Source organism: Octopus bimaculoides, chromosome 10 (genome assembly GCF_046866305.1).
Source record: "Octopus bimaculoides isolate indiv1 chromosome 10, ASM4686630v1, whole genome shotgun sequence".
NCBI classification, from domain to species: domain Eukaryota; kingdom Metazoa; phylum Mollusca; class Cephalopoda; order Octopoda; family Octopodidae; genus Octopus; species Octopus bimaculoides.
In genome coordinates this window covers 47,846,896-47,868,988 of record NC_142937.1, presented here as the reverse complement: position 1 = coordinate 47,868,988, position 22,093 = coordinate 47,846,896, and the positions used below count along the sequence as shown (strand labels likewise).

The following is a 22,093-nucleotide window of genomic DNA, read 5'->3' as shown; positions in this document are numbered from 1 at the left end:
ATGAAATCCAATATATATATATATATATATATATATATATATATATATATATATATATATATATATATATATATAAAGTGAAGTATATTTGCCACTTAACACTTTATCGTGCAGTTACTGTTAATACCTTGTTCAGAGATTTAACATTGCTTATATATATATATATATATATATATATATATATATATATATATATATATATATATATATATATATATATATATATATATATATATTTATTTATTTAAAACTCTTTAAAAAACATTCTTACTGGTCAAGCTATATTTGTATGTACGTTCGGAATTACCAAATAAGGGACTATATATTATTTGAAATTCATATTTAATATTTCTTAACTATCATCTCTCATTTCGACTAAGTTTTTAAGTAAATAGGTAGTTGGTACTAGGATGTGAGTTATATAGTTTTTTAAATTTTTAGTATTTGTTTAATAAATAATAGATCAATAATTCATAGACAAAAATAGGTGTTATATGTCGTAATTAATTATCTAAACACAGCTTGTTATATTTAATATGAACTTTACGAAATATGTACAATATGAGTAAAGATGTATAAAAGGGAACTAGTTACATGATTGTCTTAATATATAATAAATTATAATAAATAATAAATAATAATGTATAATCAGATATTGAGATATTTTGTAAATAAGAAAAGTTTTATTGTATGGCGAAAATAATAGTTATTTTTTATTTTTATAGAGAGGAAATCTAAATAAAAATAAAAGATGGTATGAAATTATGAGCAATGTAGGGGAGACAACAATTGAAATAGTTGGATATTCTATAAATAACTTATTTGTTTATAGTTACACAGACGTACATAGATTTATATATACATACGCAAATACATGTACGCACAGATATATAAATAGGTACACATATACATATGTGTATATATACGGATACACCTATATATGATAGAAAATAGAGACCAGTAGCGACGACTGACTACGAAAGTGTCTAGAGTGGCACTCCAGCAAGTGGCTGCATCAATTAAGGGATCTTGATGATAATGATCTACACACACACGCACACACATACACACACACACACACACACACACACACACACACACACACTCTCTCTCTCTCTCTCTCTCTCGGTACAATTTATTTGAAGCCTACTGAAATTGAATTCAAAGTGACTGCGAAAGCCAGAGCTGTGCTGTTAGAAATAAAGTTACAAACTTTTTATTTCTTTTAATCTCTCACAAAGGGATCACAGTCACGAGCTAATAAGAACGAAAAGGCGAGGCTTGTGTAGGTAGATGGGGGTGAAGGAGGAGTTGCGATATGGACAGACTGGTGGAGTGCGATATGGGAAGACTGGCGAAGTTAGATAACCAGTGAATATCGTGCAACTAACATCATTTTTCTGAAGTCAGGTAGTAGGTGTGTAACGAGAATGTCCTCTTTGACCTTTAGATTTCTGTTGCGTTTGTCTTTGACTCTGCTAGGGATATATGTTCTGGTTGTGGTGTCTCAGTTATTTATTAATTGAGGGAGAGTTGGTGTCACCTATTGTTCTATATCACTCTATGTGGTGCATCACGTAAGCCAACAAACAGCTCCCTACGTTAATAGGACGATTGGTTCAGTATGCGAACATTGAGGAAGTTTGGAATCTCCCTTATCGGCATTTCCCGAAGGAAAGTCCGGAATAAGTGAGTTGCATATGCAGCTCTTGCTTGGGATCGACTGACAGATTGTAGCAGTTACTTTACCACTAAAGTTACTTTGTCACCGACTTTTGAAAAAGTATTAGTTTTTTTTTATGGTTGGGGAAGATAAAGTACTAGATTGGTGGTTGGCAAAAGAATCACTGGGTCTTCTTTGTCTTTTAGCCCTCTTTTGAATAGTTTTAAGTTGGTGGTTCCATCACTTACTACATCGGCTATTGAAACGGGTGACGTAGTAGGGAAATTAAGAGCTTGGACAATGGCATTCAGAATTAAATATCTGTACATGTAGTAAATGCGTTCATGAGAAATATCCTTTAATGTAAGAGATTTTTAAATTATAATTATCAACTTCTAATCAAGAATAAGTAACATTTACAGTATGAATAATTTCGTATGTGACAGTCAACAAAGTCTTCGTCTGTTCTGCTGAAGCAAAAATTTCATTACTGAAGATAAAAGAAATAATTTTGTTTTAATATAAGTTGTCTCCCTTTAAATACGAAGCTTTAGAAGTTACGTCCCTTGAAAGCAATTTGTGACCAGTAGTAAATTATTTTCTACAGCAGATTCCGACATTTCGAACAGAAGCGAAATATATATTGACAAATAGCGTAAAATTTTATTTAGAATATTTTAATTTTTTAAAAAAGAGAGGTAACATATTTTATATGTATGCTTGTCTCATGGAGAATTGTGATAAATTGTGCCATTTAATACAAAAATTTTGGACTTGACAATATCATTTTAATGTTTTTACTCACCGAGGTTACTGACGTATTGAGAATAATATATAGATTTTATTCATCCAAGTACGAAAATTTACTGTAAAAAGTTGGGAGAGTGGAGAACATAAATGTAAAGGAAAATAAATAAATAAACGTGGGTGAAAGCGATGCTAAATGCTAGCATAGATAGGCACGGCACCTTCATTTAATTATTAAAGAGAGTTCTTATCCTTTCGGGGACGATAAATTAAGCACCAGTTGCGTACTGGAGGCGATCTCATCGACTGGCCCCGCTCCCCCAAAATGTCGGGCCTTGTGCCTTGAGTAGAAAGGATTAAAGAGAGTCTCTAATAATTAATATTAATATCAGTCTTTCATTGATGCATGGCTTAGTGGTTAGGGTAACGTGAGGCAGTGAGTTCGATTCCCCGACAGGGCTGTGTGTTGTGTTCTTGAGCAAAACACTTTATTTCATGTTGCTCCAGTTCACTCAGCCATAGAAATGAGTTGCGACGTCACTGGTGCCTAGCTGTATCAGCCTTTGCCTTTTCCTTGGATGATATTGGTGGCATGGAGGGGAGGCTGGAATGCATGGACGACTGCTGCTTTTCCACAAACAAACTTGCCTGGACTTGTGCCTCGGAGGGAAACCTTCTAAGTGCAATCTCACGGTCATTCATGACCAAAGGAGATCTTTACCCTTTCATTAGCACATAGTCTCATAGTTTTAATAGATAGGAACTAAAATTATATAGAAAGGACAGTTTGCTCAAGGACACTGATTCCAATATGGTTGAATGGCTTTCAATCAGAAATAAGCATCCAGTTATGAATAGAACTTCGTTTAGCAGAAGCTAACATCAGATTTAGATAGTGAGTTGACAGAGTTTTTAGAATGTTAGATACAATGCTTTGCAGTATTCATTTGGGTTGCTATACTTGTGTTCAAATCTCACTGAGATCAACTTTACCTTTCATTATTTCTGGGTCGATAAGTAGTAGTACATTACTAAGGTTGATTTCTTCTTGTCCCTCAAGAAATCAGCTGTGTTCAGACCTGGAGAAGGATGGGTTTTGCCACGTTTACATGCCTGAGATGCACTGACTGTCACTTCAATGACCTTACAAATCCATCTAGAAGGAACCTCATAGTTGTTCAGTGATCACCACTTTTGATAATAATCTAAACTACTGTACTGCTTTGTGTATGGTTCAAGTCACACAGGTGGCCTTCAACTTTTTGTATCCAAAGTGTTTTTAATCAAATATTTACATGCTACTATTTATAGCTTTTTTTTGTTTCAGGATCCATTGTTAAAAAAAGACAAAAAAAGGAAAAAACTTAGTTCAATTCTCTTGCAGTAATTCTTAGGACATTAACATTATTCCTACTGGTAAGAATAAAATTTCTAAAATGATAGAACATCAGATTATCATGTTTACAGGAGATGTTGGTTTGAGTCCCACAGGAAGCCTTCAACTTTTCCTGTCCAAAAGGGATTTTGATCCAGCATTTACATGCTATTATAGCTTTGTCATCCATTATTCCAAAAAAGAATTATTTGATTTGCATGTTTTTCTATAGGCTATATGCAATTACAAGGTGCTATTTTCAATTCCATTGTGTGGCATCATGAGCAAGTGTCTTTTTTTTTTTATATCATAATCTTGGGATGAGCCAAGTCTTGCGAATGAAATTAAGGTGGCCAGAAACTGTGTGGAAGCCCATCAAATAGACCAATAATTCAAAGGTCCAGTCTTGGTCATACTCATTTTACTAAAAAATGACATTAAGTGTAAATGTGTCTGTGAGATACTCAGCCACTTATCAGGTAGCTCAAATGACTGAACCATCACTGAAACCAACAGTGATCCATTTACTGTAGGAATAATATTAAATATTAACAAAGACACAAAGTCTCAAATATTAGGGAAGATTATAGTTAAGACTGACTCAGTATGTGACCGGTACTTATTTTACCAAACCCATAGGAATGAAAGGCAGAGTTACCTTTAAAGGAATGCTAAATCAGAACATAAAGACATAACTGAATATGACAGTCATTTTATCTGATTTTCTACCAATTCTGCAAATCCACTGTCTTCATATAGGATCAGAGTTAGATAACAGCTTTAGGCCAGACTGTCCAGTTTTTGAGTCCCCCTGCTCTCTAACTGGTGACACTAATTTATCTTCCCTTTTGGCATCTGACAAAAAATAAATAAATAAATAAATAAAATAAAAAATAACTCAGATATACTTAAATCAGTGAGAAGCTTTTAAATATGCAAATATCAGAATTTTGTAGCCTTATGACAAAACCAAAGTAAGGTAAATATATGTTTATAAAAATTTAATTGAAACATGATAGTATGTTATATGATGTGTAAAAAATTTAAAACAAACTGGTAACTTGCTGTCTGCTTGCAGTGTACAAATCACATAGTTGACATACACACGAAAGAAGACTGCACCCATTGCTGTGTAGAGTCATTGATTTGTTTTTGTTCTTGTTTGAAGCTCCTAAAGAAAAGCTGTAAAGAAAGACCATAAACAGGCAATAGAATTTGGTCCTCACTCAAATAAAAGCTGAAAAGATAACTTAAAATCATTTTTTTGCACTATGCCATTGTATTGTGAAAATTAACAGTAAAGGAAAAAGTGCAACTGAATGGCATACTATTATACTTATCAGTATAAATTTAAAACTTGTTACTACATCCTCTTTGTCATCATTTTTCTCTTTAACTCAATCAAGTCAAAATGACAAAATCTTGGCTACTGTATAAATCAATGGTTTTCAGTCATTTTTGACTGCATTGTACATATTGAAGACCAAACAAAAATTTACTGGTGCACTTCATGTGGAAAGTTAAACATGTTTTGAAATTTAAAATTTGGAGAAAAATATAGACAACTATAACTTGCTTTATTCCTTTAATCATACATATGTGTTAAAAGAAAAATCACTGTGCCCAAGTATTAGTATTTCTAAAGCTTTGAATTTCATTAAAAAAAATGTGTGGTGCATCTAGATGTTTGTTATGGCACACTATTTCAGGTCCGATGGAATAAGGTATATCATCATTGGTGAAACATCATCAGTCATACTTAAGTGTTGGTTGTTAAGTAAAAGTTATAAAGAAATAAACTGTGCTCTGTTGATAGTGCAGAGTGTAAGATGTGGGGAAAAAACAGTAAAAGCTTTATGAGATAATATTCTAGCTCTGTATTTTGTTAAAAAGCTTGTAGAGTTCATAGTATGTTCTTTTCAGTAGCAACTGATATTTCAAACAAAGGTCCTTGTCATTCACCTTAAATATCTTTTGAGTCTTGCTTGCGTTATCCTGGCCTCTTCAAACGCTTTCATTCCATTCCACACTTTTTTTCGCCATCCAACTCGATCTGAGGCAAGGGTTTCTATATCTTCTGGAATCATTCCAAGTGACTTCACAGTAGTTCTTATGCCATCCTTAAACCTTTTCTTAGATTTATGCCGATAGCGTTTCCCCTCTGCAAGCTCACCATAAAACAGCTGTTTCGGCATGCGTTCAACTGCCATTCGAGCAATATGGCCACACCATCTCAATTGGTTCCTCAAAATCATAGCTTTAATTGAGGGGATGCCTGCAGATGCAAGGATATCTGTGTTTGGAGTAAAAGAGTTCCATTTAATTTTTAAAATATGACGAAGGCATTTTTGGTGGAATTGTTCTAACAGTTTAAAATGCCTTTCATAACAAGTCCAAGTTTCACAGGAATACAATAGGGATAGTAAGACAAATGATTTGTAAAGAGCCAGCTTTGTATTGTTATTTATATCTCGCTGGCGCCAGATGCGCGACTCCAAGCTACCAAATGCTTTTGCTGCATTGAATTCGCAGGTGTATTTCCGTATCAAGATTTCCATCATCTTGAACAGAGCTTCCCAGGTAGACAAATGAATTGACAACCTCAAGTAACTTTCCCTTAACAAAAATTTTTGGTGGGTTACAAACAGCACCATACACAGGTTGATACATTACAAGAGTTTTTTCAGATTGATGGTCAGGCCAAAATCATCACAAGCTGCGTCAAATGCAGACCCGTTTCAGAATGACTGACAAGACCGCGATCGTCAGCATACAAAAGTTCCCTAATAAGTGAAGTAAAAAAAACCCTCCGTTTTAAACTTCAGTCGGGTCAAATTAAAAACATTCCCCGTTGTTCGATATTTTATGTAGATACCTTCCTCAGAGTTTTGAAAGGAATGTGACACCACAACGACAAAGTATATTGCAAAGAGGGTGGGTGCATCAAGGTCTCCCTGCTTTACTCCATTTTCCACAGCAAACGATTCAGAAAATTAACCCTAGCTCTCATATCCTAATGCAAAGCCCTGACCATGTTTATAAACTTTTCTGGGCAACCTATTTTCCCCAGAATTAGCCACAGAGCACTTCGATTAACAGTATCGAATGCTTTGCTCAAATCAACAAAGCAATGGTACAGAGCAAGATTCTGTTCAATGCACTTCTCTTGTAATTGTCTGACAGTAAAGATACAATCAGCTGTGCCCCTGGAGGAACGAAAACCACACTGAGACTCAGACACTATATTTGGAACTATAAGGGTATTTAAACGTTCTAACAAAATGCGGGCGAGCACCTTTCCAACCACAGACAAAAGGGAAATCCCACGAAAATTGCCACACAGATCCTTTGGCCCCGATTTATATAAGGAGACAAGAATGGCATCAATCCAGTCTTGAGGCACTTTCTCACTTCTCCAACAGTGACAAATTAAAATATCTAAGAGTTCAAACATTTTGTCACCCCCATATTTCAAGACTTCTGCACAAATTCCATCAGATCCTGGAGACTTGTTGTTATTCAGCTTATTCACAGCTAAATAAATGTCATTTAGAGTTGGTTCAAATGCCATCTCTTCTATAACTGGAAGTTGTTCAATTTTTTTTCTATCGTCCTCATGTTAACGGATGATGGTCTATTCAAAAGTGCAGAAAAATATTCTACCCAACGCTTATGAATAGAAGCGGTGTCAGTCAGAAAAAAACATCCATCTTCTGTTCTCACTGGAGCTATTGAGGAAGATTTTGGACCTTATACCTCCCTAACATAAGAATACAAACCCCTGGCATCATTTCTATCAGCTGCTTCTTGTGCCCCTTTTGCCCTATCATTCCACCATTCCTGTTTAATTTTCCTTAGAGCAGTTTGCACTCTCCTCTTCAGCTTTCTGTAAGTTTCGTTTGAGTTGGGATTCAAGGACTGAGAGAGCAGTGTTTTGTCTAAGTTTTGTTTTTCTAAAAGCAGATCATGAATTTCTGCTGATCTATCTGAGAACCAATCTCTGGATTTATGAGATTTAAATCCCACTGACGAACTTGCAGCTTGAAATACTTTTGTTTTGAAATCTTCCCATAGATTGTTTGGGTCAAGATTAATACTTTCTATAGCATCGTGGAATCTTTGCAAGTTGCTTGATAATTTACAGTTTGCAACATTTAACTTTTTGGGTACCTTAGGACCAGACTGTCGATTTTTAGGTATTATCGAAAAATCGATTTTGCCACACAGTAGATGATGGTCAGTCCAACTCTCTGCCCCTCTCATGACCCGAGCGCTAGAAACGTCTTTCATATCACGTTTCCTAATCAGAATATAATCTATGAGTTGCCACTGCTTAGATCTTGGGTGCATCCAGGTGGCTTTATATTTATTTTTCTGCTTAAACAGAGTGTTGGTGACAACCAGATCATTCTCAGTACAAAACGTCAAAAGAGCTACTCCATTTTTATTGCATTTTCCAATCCCATGTCGACCTAAAGCAGGTCATGAAACATAGTCCTTTCCAACTCTTGCATTGAAATCTCCCAAAATGACCAGCTTGTCAGAAATTGATACTTTCTTCAATAATCTTGCTAGATTGTCATAAAACTGTCCCACAGTTTCATCAGAATGGGACATTGTTGGTGCATAAATACTGACAACGGTAAGAAACCTACCTTTTGTCAGTTTGATACGGCATGACATGATCCGGTCAGATATACCACTTGGAAGCTCTGCAATGGAGGACACTAATGTATTCTTGAGAGCAAACCGAACACCAGATTCTCTACGCTGACCCTTAGATAGACCTTTCCAGAAGTTAGTATATCCATAAGTGGGTTCAATTACTTGACCCTCACCAGAGAGACGAGTTTCAGAGAGTGCAACCATATCAAGGGAATATTTCTTAAGCTCACATGCAACAAGTGCAGTACGCCTTTCCGGCCTCTTGTTGAAATTATCATCAAGAAGTGTGCGCACATTCCAACAGCCGAAATTCAAAGGATGTTTATTTTTACTTTTTCTTGAAGACTGTTTGACCACAGTGGCAGGATGACGACCGGGTCCAGCCTGTGATACACTGCGACACCTGCCGGGCCAGACCTGTTCCCCTGATGTTCCCAAGCCTTTTTTGCCATTTATTGAATTTGTTTCAGACATTTTAGAATAAGTTACAGGTGCATTTTTAGGTTTCTGCCAACCAACCAATTGAATGATCTTACCAAGATCTTGTATACATACATATATATATATATATATATATATATATATATATATATATATATATATATATATATATATATATATACATATATATATACAAATATATATACATATATATATATACATATACATATGTCTATATATATGTATGCATATATATATATACACACATATATATATATATATACACACACACACTCATATATATATATACATATACATCTATATACATATATATATATATATATATATATATATATATATATATATATATATATATATATATATATATATGTACATATACATATATATACATATACATATATATGCATATACATATATATACATATACATATATATATATACATATATACGTATACATATATATATATACATATATATATGTACATATACATATATATATATGCATAGATATATATATATACATATACATATATATGCATATACATATACACACACACATATATATATATACATATACATACATATATATATATATCTACATATATACATATATATATATATCCTTTTGTTATTTACACCACCTGTCCTCGTCTGTTGTTGTTTTTCGTATATTCTCCCACATATAATACACGCTCACGTGGTCGCACCAGCTAATCCTGTCTCCTCTCATCACACACGAACTTTTGGATTCTACCTTCTTTTCTTCTGGACCGTTGACTGAACACTATTCAATTTTTTTTCTCCTTGTCTCCGTATTCTTTCTGTTGAAGAGCGTAGCTCGAAACGTCAAAGACTTTCCGTATTCCCGAGCGTCATACTAATACATCCTTTTGTTATTTACACCACCTGTCCTCGTCTGTTGTTGTCTTTTCGTATATTCTCCCACATATAATACACGCTCACGTGGTCGCACCAGCTAATCCTGTCTCCTCTCATCACACACGAACTTTTGGATTCTACCTTCTTTCCTTCTGGACCGTTGACTGAACACTATTCAATTTTTTTTCTCCGTGTTTTTCTCCTTGTCTCCGTATTCTTTCTGTTGAAGAGGGTAGCTTGAAACGTCAAAGACTTTCCGTATTCCCGAGCGTCATACTAATACATCCTTTTGTTATTTACACCACCTGTCCTCGTCTGTTGTTGTTTTTTCGAATATTCTCCCATATATATATATATACACATATGTATATATGCATATATATATGTATATATATTAGTAATAATATTAGGGATAAAAATCCAAATTTACAGGTAAAAACTCAATTAAATTCAAATTATTAAAAATCAAAATTAAGTTTCACAGTTTAATATATATATATATATATATATATATATATATATATATATATATATATATATATATATATATATATAGTTTTAGGGAAGAGAACCAAGGTTCATGAACTCATCGATGAAAATCCACTGTCACATATAGAAAAATTATAATACAAGCTAACAGGAATATTTTATGCAAAAACCAACTTTAACGAATCTTTCGTTTAAAATACAATTTGAACGAAGTTTTATGTTAAGATAATAAAGATAGAAGTAGCACATATCTAAATGATGCAATAGTTTAAATAGGCGGGATATACTAATGATATTAATTTTTTTAATAATCTGAAGTATAATTATAATTTTATTAGTAATGATTATAGTAGTAATTATCTTTTTGATAAACATAACCTTTATACTCATGATAATGTCTTCTAAACATAATTGTAATGGAAACAATAAAAGATTTAATTTTAATTTTTTTAATGATAATAAATTTAATAATAAATACAATATCTATAATAAGAACAAACTCTGGCTAATCATTCCATACGGCATTCAAGTTAAAACTAACATTATTAAAGAAATTTTAAAAGCTATTGATATATTCCTTAGAGATAATAAAAAATATTATAATATATTTTCTACTAATAATTTTGGTGTAGGTTATTCTACTACTAATAATGTTGCTAATATTATCTCTTCTTTTAATAGATTTAAGTTAAACAAGTATTATAAATTTAAATTTAATACTTATTCTAATAATAATAATAATGTGAACCAGAATATAATTAATTGTACATGTAGAGATAGGATTAAATGTAAATTTAATAATAAATGCAATTTGAAGGATGTCGTGTATAAATGCATAGTGACTTTAATGAATGGGAATAAACATAATGGTTATAATCTAAATAAAATTTATATAGGATCAACTTCTAATAAAATTAAATTACGAGCGGCTCAACATATGCACTCATTTAAGAATAGAAATTTGATTAATTCTACTGGCCTTAGTAAATATATTTGGGAACTTAAATCTAAAAATATTAACTACATTTTAAAATGGGAGATAGTTTGTAAGGCGAAATCCTATCGTATAGGTAATCATTTTTGTAATTTATGTAATAATGAATTTAAAGAGATATTATTTCATAATTATAAAATACTTTACTTAATTCTTTTGATGAACGAGAAATAAAATGTAGACATAAATTACTTTATTTATATAAACTTTTTTTAGCTAATTGTGATTTTTTAATATATATATATATATATATATATATATATATATATATATATATATATATATATATATATATATATATATTTGTATGTGTGAGTGTTTAAGTGTATATATATATATATATATATATATATATATATGAGTGTATGTGTGTATATGTATGTTTATATATATATACATATATGTATATGTATGGGTATATGTATATATGTGAGTGTGTTTTTTAGTCTGTATGTGTTAGTATGTATATATATGTGTGTGTGTATGTGGGCGTGTATGAGTGTGTGTTAATAATATAAATATTTTAATTAATTAAATTAATAATAGTATTTTAGCTTATTTCATATATATTATTTAAGTTATGTTTCTTAGTCTTATTTAAAATTTATAATTACTTAGAATTTAAAGTTCATTAAAATGTTTTACAATATAGCTAATTGTTTTATTACGATGTAGGTTATATAAAGTTTAAATCTTTCATCCATGATTTTATAAATAATTCTTTCATTCATGTTTTTATATCTATTTATTCTATTCGTTATCTTAACGTAATATCTTCACGCGACCTCTTTCTAATAAACGCTTTAGTTCTGAGTTTAACGTCTAAATTTTAGTTTAAACTGCAGCAGCGTAGCGATAACTATCGTTTTTACCTTTGTTAAATGACTTTATATCATTGTTTGAAAAAAATATGTATTTTTATATTATTCAATTGATTTTTAATGATAATTTTAGTCAATACCTTTTTTAACACTAAATTAATTAGTAGTAAGTTTATCATCTCAGCCTAAACTAAGACTTCGATTAGATTAGGGTTGAATTTTTTCCATTAATACTGTTTAATATTTCTTTTTATTTTATGGGATAAATAACAAGTCTTTTTATTTAATTTCTTTGATTATAATTGTTTTATTATAACTTAAGTTATATAAAGTTTAATCTTTCATTCATAATAAAATTTTCATTCCTGTTTTTATATCTATTTATTCTATTCTTTTTCTTTACGCAATCTTTTCACGAGACTTCTTTTAAATAAACGTTTTAGTCTAAAATCTTCTAGTTTAAACTATTGCATCGTTTAGATATGTGCTACTTCTATCTTTATCATTTTAACCTAAAACTTCGTTCAAATTGTATTTTAAACGAAAGATTCGTTAAAGTTGGTTTTTGCATATAATATTCCTGTTAGCTTGTATTATAATGGACGTAGGATTGATTATGGAACGTTTATAATTTTGATATTTTTAATATTTTTCTATCTTAATATAATAAGTATTTTATATACATTCATTTGTTATTTATTGTTGGTTGATATATACATTCTTTTATTATTATTGTTGTATTTTGACCTGAAGATTAGCTATATTTTTGAATAGAATTGATTTTCGATAGTTTTAATCGATTTAAATATTCTTTCTATTTGAAAATTGGTTATGAAACACGTGTAGTCGTTTTATTATCATTATCTTATGATATTTACTTTGTATTACATTATACTTATTTACTGTGCTTTTACTTATTAATTTTTCTGTATGTGACAGTGGATTTTCATCGATGAGTTCATGAACCTTGGTTCTTTTCCCTAAAACTATATGTATATATTTTATACTGTGAAACTTAATTTAATCTTAATTTTTAATAAATTGAATTTAATTAAGATTTTACCTGTAAATTTGGATTTTTATACCTAATATTATTATTATTATTATTATTATTATTATATATAAATACATATATATTCATACATACAAATACATATATATTCATACATATAAATACATATATATTCATACACACATATATATATATATATATATATATATATATATATATATATATATACTTACATATATATACATATATATATATATACTTACATATATATACATATATATACACACATATATATACATATATATATACACATATACGTATACACATATACACACATATATATATACACATACATATGCACATATACATACATACATATACACATATACATACATATATATACACATATACATACATATATGTACACACACACACACATATATATATGTATGTATACATATATATATATATATATATATATATATATACACACACACAGATACATGCCCATATATATATATATATATATATATATATATGCCAGCACACGCACACACGTATATATACACACATACAGTAATCCCTTGCCATATCGCTGTTCACCTAACATGGTTTATTATTTAAGCTTACGTCAATTCCTCCATGGTGTTGTTTTGCATTTATAATAAAATAAATATGCACAAAGAAAAAATACAGTACATTACTGTTTCTATTTCATTGATTTTCACCCATTGCATGGGTTTCTTAGAACATAACACCAGTGATAAGTTGAGGTGTTACTGCATATATCTTTTATCTTTTACTTGTTTCAGTCATTTTGACTTTGGCTATGCTGGAGCATCATCTTAAAGAATTTTTAGTCAAATGAATCAACACGAGTACTTACTCTTATTTCGAACCAGGTACTTAGTATATGGGACCCTTTTGCTGAACCACTATGTTATGGGGACATAAACACACTAATACTGGTTTTCAGGCAATATTGGGGGACAAACACAGACACAAGCATATATATATATATATATATATATAATCATTTAATTTCTGCCTTCCATGCTCGCATAGGGTGGATGGTTTGACAGAGGTCTTGCTAGCCAATGGGCTGCACCACGCTCCAGTATTATCTGGCAATATATATATATATATATATATATATATATATATATATATATATATATATATATGTATGTATATGATGAGCTTCTTTCAGTTTCCATCTACCAAAACCACTCACATAGCTTTGGTTGACCTGAGGTTAGAGTAGAAGGCATTCACCCAACATGCCATGCAATGGAGCTGAACCTGGAGCCATATGATTTGGAAGCAAACTTCTAAGTACACAGCTATGCCTGCATATATAAACAAACACATGCATATGTATATGTACACATGCACACACGTGTATGTGTATATATATTTATATATGTATATATATATATATATATATATATACACAGACATGACAGAAGTAAATAGATACCCCATGAAACATCGGTTTGTGTTTATTTTAACTTGATAAGTTTTATATTTTATATTAATTGACATTCTTATGTTTTAGGTCCTCTATGTGACTGTTTAATCATGCCACAAACAAAAGAAGCCTTGGAACTGTCCAAATTTCAAAGAGGGCGTAATGTGGGTCAATCTGAAGGTGGACCTAGTGTAAAATTGCAGAAAGCCTCAGTATCCCTCTTTCTACAGTTAATAGTGACTGTCAGTTCACCAGAGAGGGGAAGGTGTCCACATCACCTCACCCAGGTCAACCAGGGCCCTCTGACTGCACCCTTTGCTTTGTTAAGAGAAGTGTGGAGGATAATCCTCATTGCAAGGCCTCTGATATAGCAGAACAAGTTGATATCAGGCCCAGGACAGCTGTCAGGTTTCTCCACAGTTCCCATCTACCAAAAGCACTCACAAAGCTTTGGTTGACCTGAGGTTACAGTAGAAGGCATTCACCCAACATGCCATGCAGTGGAGCTGAACCCGGAGCCATATGGTTGGGAAGCAAACTTCTTACCACACAGCTATGCCTGCATATATAGACAAACACATACATATGTATATGACCTGAGGCTAATATGGCAGAGCAGCAAGAAGGGAGCCACTTCGGCTAGCTAATATCAAGTGGAGAAAAGATTAGGCCAATGAAATGGTAGAGAGGCCACTAGCATTTTGGGACACTGTCATATTTTCCGATGAGTCCAGATTTGCTGTATTTTTTGACAGTGGTCAAGTGTGGGTCTGGAGACTTTGTGATCAAGAATTTGATTTGAAAAGATTGCAGCCAACAATGAAACACAGTGGTTATTCTGTGATGATCTGGGGAGCAATTTGGAGTAATGGTCGATCAGAGCTGGTGGAGTGTGAGGGAAACATAAACTCAGATATGTTTCCATATTTCAGAAAGGACTCTTTCCAGTCTTCTCCAGTGGTGAAATGATTAAAGAAGACTTTATTTATGGAAGATAGGGCTCCTTGTCACACAGCTAAAAAGACCCAAGATTGGTGGGAAAAGAATGACATTAAAAAGTTTTCAAGGCTAAGCCAGTCACCAGATATGAACCCTATTGAACACATCTGGGACATAATGTACAGGACACTTTGTAAAAAGAACAAGAAAACATCCTCAAAACCAGATCTTTCAAGATTACTGCATGACACTTGGCAAGAAATTCCTCAAGAGCATATTTGTCATCTGATCAGCAGCATGCCTGATAGGGTCCTTGCATTGAATAATGCAATGGGCATGTCTACTAGATATTAGATATTCACATTATAATAATTAATAAATAATTGGAATGTATAATTTCAGAATTCAATAAATTTTAATGATTATAAGTGTATCGATTTACTTCTGTCATGTCTGTACATACATGTATGATAGAATAAATCCATAAAATCTTTCTTTTAAAAATCAAACCAACTTGTACACAGGAAGGATGTCATGGTTGACTTGTTATCTGTTGTTGAAATATATAAAACATATTGAATACGAGTGGGATCCATAATACACTTCATTGATGCAGTTGTGTCCAGTCTTGTTAAGGTGCAACATAAATGTATTAATTTTTTAGGTAGATTGGAGATTAACTGGTTTTAAAACTGTCATGCATGAGAAAAACGCCCAGTCATTTGCATTTTCTCGAAGTTGGAAAATAATAATGGTAATAATAATAGTTTTTGATTTAGGCACAAGGCCACCAATTTTGAGGGGAGGAATTTTAGTCTTTACTGTTGGCCCTGTGTGTGTTTATTAGTTAGCATATATATTTTAATGGCTCTCTACTTCTATAAATCTAGTAGTAATGAAATCATAGCAACATCATAATTTTGGCATATATCCACAAGAGAATTTGGCAGACGAAAACTGCAGAAAGCTTTGTGTGTGTGTATGTGTGTGCACATACACACATACATATATATTTATCATATATGTATACATGAATGAGTGTGCATGCTTATATTCCTCATGGATATTGATATTCTTTGACCAATACTCTGTGAGTGAATTTGGTACATAAAAACTGAGTAGAAAGTCTGTTGTGTGTGTGTCTTTGTCCTCTGCACTGCTTAACAACAGGTGTTGGTCTGCTTGCATCTCCATAACTCAGCAGTTTAGCAAACAAGACTGATAGAATATATACCAGACTTTAAAAAATAGTACTGGGGTACTCTTCAACTAAAACCACTTCAAGTTGGTACTCCACATGGTCACACTCCAAAGAGTAAAACAAGTAAAAAATAAACTTTGAGCATTCAAAGACCTGTTGAATAAAGAAATCTCATACTTGAAAAACAGGTAAGGGTTGACAACTAGAAGAGCATCTGGCTGTAAAATCCTGTTTCAAACAATCATTATCCAAACCCATACTGGTATGGAGGAACAGACATGAAGCAAATGAATAAAGTTGTAGGTTCTAATATAGGAAATTTGATGGAAATAGCAGGTCTTTTTCTTTTCATATTAAGACCGATGTTACAAAGCAAACACAGATTCATCTAAACTTTATTATAATCTTATTTACATCATCATCCCTTTAATGTCTACTTTTTCATGCTTGCATGGGTCAGACAGAATTAGCTGAGGCAGAATTTCTATAGCTGAATGCCCTTTTTGTCACTAACCCTTACCTGTTTCCAAGCAGTATTTTCCCATGACTGGACACAGGAGATTGGAAATGACCGACACAGATTATAATACAGTGACACTAATTTACAACTATCATGTGTTGTCAAAAACATACACCTCTGTGATGTATGTGTATACTGTGTGTATACACACACACCATCATCATCATTGTTTAATTTCCATTTTTTATGCTCTTGTGGGTTGGATGGTTCAACAAGAACAGATAAGTCACAGGATTGCACTAAACTCCAATGTCTGTTTTGTCAAAGTTTCTACTGCTGGATCTCCTTCCTAATGCCAACCACTTCACAGAGTGTACTGGGTGCTTTTCTTTTTGTGGTACCAGCACTAATGAAGTTACCAAGTAACTCACAAGATAAAACCCTTCAACTGAATGGTGTAGGTGTATTATTAAACCTATCTCTCTCAATACTACACCTGAATCCACTCACAAGGCCCAAAGTCATAGAAGGAGATAGCTACCCAAGTTGCTGTGCAGTGGGACTGAAGCTGAAACCACATGGTTGAGAAGCATACTTCTCAATCACATGGCTATCCCATTTGTTCTTATATTGATTTCTGACTGTTGATTTAAAAGTAAATGTTTATCTCATCCTCTGACAGATTCAATGTTCTACCTAATTTTTGCATTAGCATATAAATGGCTGAGTATCTCACACACATGTCTATTCTTAATGTGATCCTCAGGTAGAACCAGTCTCTGATAAAGTTGGCTTTTTGAATTACAAGTACAGTCCATCTGATGAGCTGCAGTACAGTTTCTGTTTAACCAATTTCACTCACAATACTTTGGTTACATTGAGGATACGGTAAAAGACATATGCTCATGATGCAATGCAATGGGACCAAACCTACAGTCTCATGATTGTCGTGGCTGTGTGGTGAGAAGTTTGGTTTCCAACCAGATGGTTTCAGGCTCAGTCCCACTGTGTGACATGTTGGGCAAGTGTCTTCTGCTATAGCTTTTGGACAACCAAAGCCTAGAGTGGATTTGGTAGACAGAAACTGAAAGAAGCCCATTCTATATATGTGTGTGTGTGTGTCTTTGTAGCTGTGCTTGTCCCCCACTACCACTTGACAACTGGTGTTGGTGTGTATACATTCCTGTAACTTGGCAGTTCAGCAAAAAAGACTGATAGAATAAAGTACCAGGCTTAAAAAAAGACAAGTACTAAGGTTGATTCATTCAACTGAAAATTCTTAAAAGTGGTGCCCCAGCATGGCTACAGTCTAAAGACTGAAACAAATAAAAGACAAGCAAAGTAAAAGATGTATTTAGAAAACACACAGTATTGACTTCTGTGTCTCATTATAGATAGAATTCAGTGATTTTAGGAAAGACAATCAACTTTCTATGGAATGGTGTGCATCCTCTCCTCTATATACCAACAGAAGATACCATCATCATTTACTATCCACTTTTCCATGCTTGCATGAGTGAGATGGAACTTGTTGAAGCAAATTTTCTCTGGCCAGATGTCATCCTTCCTGCCACCAACACTTGTTTTGAAGCAAGGTAATATTTCTCATGGTAAGATAGTGAGTAAATAAGTTGGCTACAAGGAGAGCATTCAGTCATGAAACATTGCCATGGAAAATCTGCCAGCATGAAAGAGAGGATGGAAAAAAATGATCAAGATATTGAAGAGAAAGTATTATTATCAAGGGTCATAAAGTTCAACAGACTTAAAAAAAAAATTCATGTTGTGCAGTTCATTGACTTAAGCCAAGGGTTCTGGTGTCTTCTCTTTTAGTGTAATCATCATAGTTTGCTGCTTATATTGTTGCTGCAACAATCTGTAATCATTAGGCTTTTTTAATAGACATCAAGTTAGGTTCAATTTAGACTTCAGACTAATAGTGTTTCTCTAAGGTTGGCTTTTTTCTTCATAGATATATTGTTTTTGTCACCAAGATTTTACTGTAATTTCTGTAACCACTAGCCTTTAATTGCTTATCCTATTTACTGTGCACCTCACCAAAACCTGATTGCAATGTGTCTTAGGCTTCATCTAAGCCATTAAGTTGATGTAACTTGAATGCAGATCCTTATTATTTCCAAGGTTTATAAAAAGAGAAAAATTAGTTTTATATATCAACCAAAAGCAAAGCTCTCCATGAACTTGAAAACTTAAACTGTGAGAGTAAACATAGATCAAGGTAAACAATTGCATATTGTATTCTACTATTATTTACTCAAGTGGCTCCTTGAACTTTCAGGTTAATGTGTCCAAACATTAGTGAAGTATCTTTTAAATGCAATTTATCATTTCCTAATTTCTATTATTAACTATAATTACATGGATTAGTGGATTTAGTGCATAAATTTGGTCAGTTGCTCTTCTGAGTTCAGTTTGATTTCTGTTTCTCCAGGGTTAATAAAATAATTTATCTCTTAATTACTAGATTAATAAAGTAATCTTTATTTTTAATTACTGTTTTTACTTGTATATAAGTCACACTAATAATTTTTCTCTTCATAGTTTTAGCTTTGACCCTAGTTAAAATATCAAGTATAAAATAGTGTGGCTTATACACAAATAAATACAGTAATTTTTAATTAGTAAATATTCCTTTAAATTAATAAGTACAATAACCTTTTAATTATTAGGTTAATAAAATAATACTACTTCTTAATTAATATGTACAATGGGTTTTTTATTACTAGATAAATGTTTCAAACTTACATTTTTATAAAAAAAATACATACAAAACCCCCTTTCAATTAATAAATACAGCAACTCTTTAACTATAAGGTTAATAACTTCTTTAACCCTTTAGCATTCAGATTATTCATCAAATGTCATGCTAATTTATTCATTGTTTTGAATTAATCATGCATAATCTCATAGCTTCAAGATTTTGATGATTATTATCAGTTTTAGAATGATGTTGTAGAGTAGGTGTGAGATGCCAGATCTGGCTGGTTTGAGCATAAAATAAGTAGAATAAATGCTAATGGGTTAATTTTTAATTTATAAATTCAATACCCTTTACTACAATGTAATAACTACAATGACCGTTTAATTACTTATTAATAAAAGTAAATTATCTTAAAGTTTTAATTAATAAATACAAGATTGTCTTAATTAACCAGTAAAATACCCTTTTAATTACTGACATTTCTTAAACCCTTAGGGAAGATGGGCTGTATTGATGCTGCTGAACTCAGAAACTCAAAGTACCAAAGCAAGAATCTCAATCACTAGGTTCAATTCAGTGCCACAGGTAATATCTTTACCACTAATGCTCAGTGCAAACTATCTGTTATTTCAAAAGACATGTAAAAAGGCTTTTTGCAAAGGTGTCTAGATTAGGAATAGTGAATCAAGGGTCCAGCTGAAGTGAGAGTACAACTTGCTCACCTGTGGAGCATCACTCTAATTTAGTATAACTGGGATCTGATAGAAACTTTGTGGGACTCATACTGATACACCTCCGCTTGAGATCGAAGCCTATAAAAAGATATGTGGAAAAGTACATTACTTCAGGAAACATTCTGAGAAAATGTTTCTGTAGTGCATCATATATGGTAAAAACATGTAGCTCCTTCTATGAGGTGATGCCTATTAGAATGGTGAGGAGAGAGAGAAAAATATACATAGAGAGCCTGAAAACAATAGATAGATAAAGAGATAAATACAGATAGAGAGGGGTGAATAGAGAGAGGGAGGGAAGGAATGAAATAGACAACAAAATAATTTGCATTATCACAAAGAGTTTTGGCATGACAGCATTTTATCTGCAAATAATTCAAATAGCAGGAAATATTGGCTTAAATTTCTACTAACTTGAGAGAAATGATTTATTTTTTTGACTGTGATGACATGTTGCACAGTGGTTTGCATCTTGGGTTCACAGCAGTTGGGTTATGGGTTCGATTCTTGAACCAGTTAGCACGATAAACGTTGAGCAAGGCATTTCAGTTTTTACTGAAAATGAGAACAAGTGACAGCTGGTTGGGTTAACCTTGTGATGGGCTAGTGTACTTTCAGTCACTTAAATACCACAGAAACTGAGACAAGCTCTGGTCTCATAGGCATGTAGTCTTGCAATAGACATTAACTTGTGGCCGTATGGTTAAGAAGCTTGCTTTCTAATCATGTTCTTTTGGGTTCAATCCCATTGATACTTGGGCAAGTATCTTCTAATAGTTTAGGGCCAACCTATGCCTTGTGAATGGATTTGGCAGATGGAAACCAAAAAAAGTCCATCATATATAAATATTGGCACTTGTGCCTGCGGCATGTGTAAGGACTTTCGAGCGAGATTGTTGCCAGTGCCCCTGGACTGGCTCTTGTGCGGGTGGCACATAAAATACACCATTTTGAGCGTGGCACATAAAATACACCATTTTGAGCATGGCCGTTGCCAGTACCGCCTGACTGGCCTTTGTGCCGGTGGCACGTAAAAGCACCCACTACACTCTCTGAGTGGTTGGCGTTAGGAAGGGCATCCAGCTGTAGAAACTCTGCCAAATCAGATTGGAGCCTAGTGTAGCCATCTGGTTTCACCAGTCCTCAGTCAAATCGTCCAACCCATGCTAGCATGGAAAGCAGACATTAAACGACGACGATGATGATGATGATGATATGCATATGTATGTGTATGCATCTGTGTTTATACATTTGTGTATGCCTTTGTCTAGGACATCACATGCTGGCTGAAAACGAGTATCATTATCAACAAGTGAGGTTGGTCTTTTACTATTTTCAGTGAAAAACATGTCTGGGAAAATATTAACTTGCTTGGAAACAGGTGAAGGTTGATGACAGGAAGGGCATCCAACCATAGAAAATCTGTCTCAACAGTTGCTATCTGATACATGCAAACATG

General features: G+C 32.7%; 1 protein-coding gene across 1 annotated transcript in view; it reads right to left on the bottom strand.

Moving 5' to 3' along the window:
- Positions 1-4,698: 4,698 nt before the first annotated feature.
- Positions 4,699-22,093, bottom strand: part of LOC106871114 (uncharacterized) — a 94,142-nt gene continuing 76,747 nt past the window's right edge. The window contains exons 8-9 of the mRNA XM_089358599.1: positions 20,623-20,712; positions 4,699-4,967 (exon numbers count right to left, since the gene is read on the bottom strand). Coding sequence (XP_089214725.1) covers positions 20,633-20,712 — 80 coding nt within the window. The 3' untranslated portion in view covers positions 4,699-4,967; positions 20,623-20,632. The remainder of the gene's footprint in view (positions 4,968-20,622; positions 20,713-22,093) is intronic.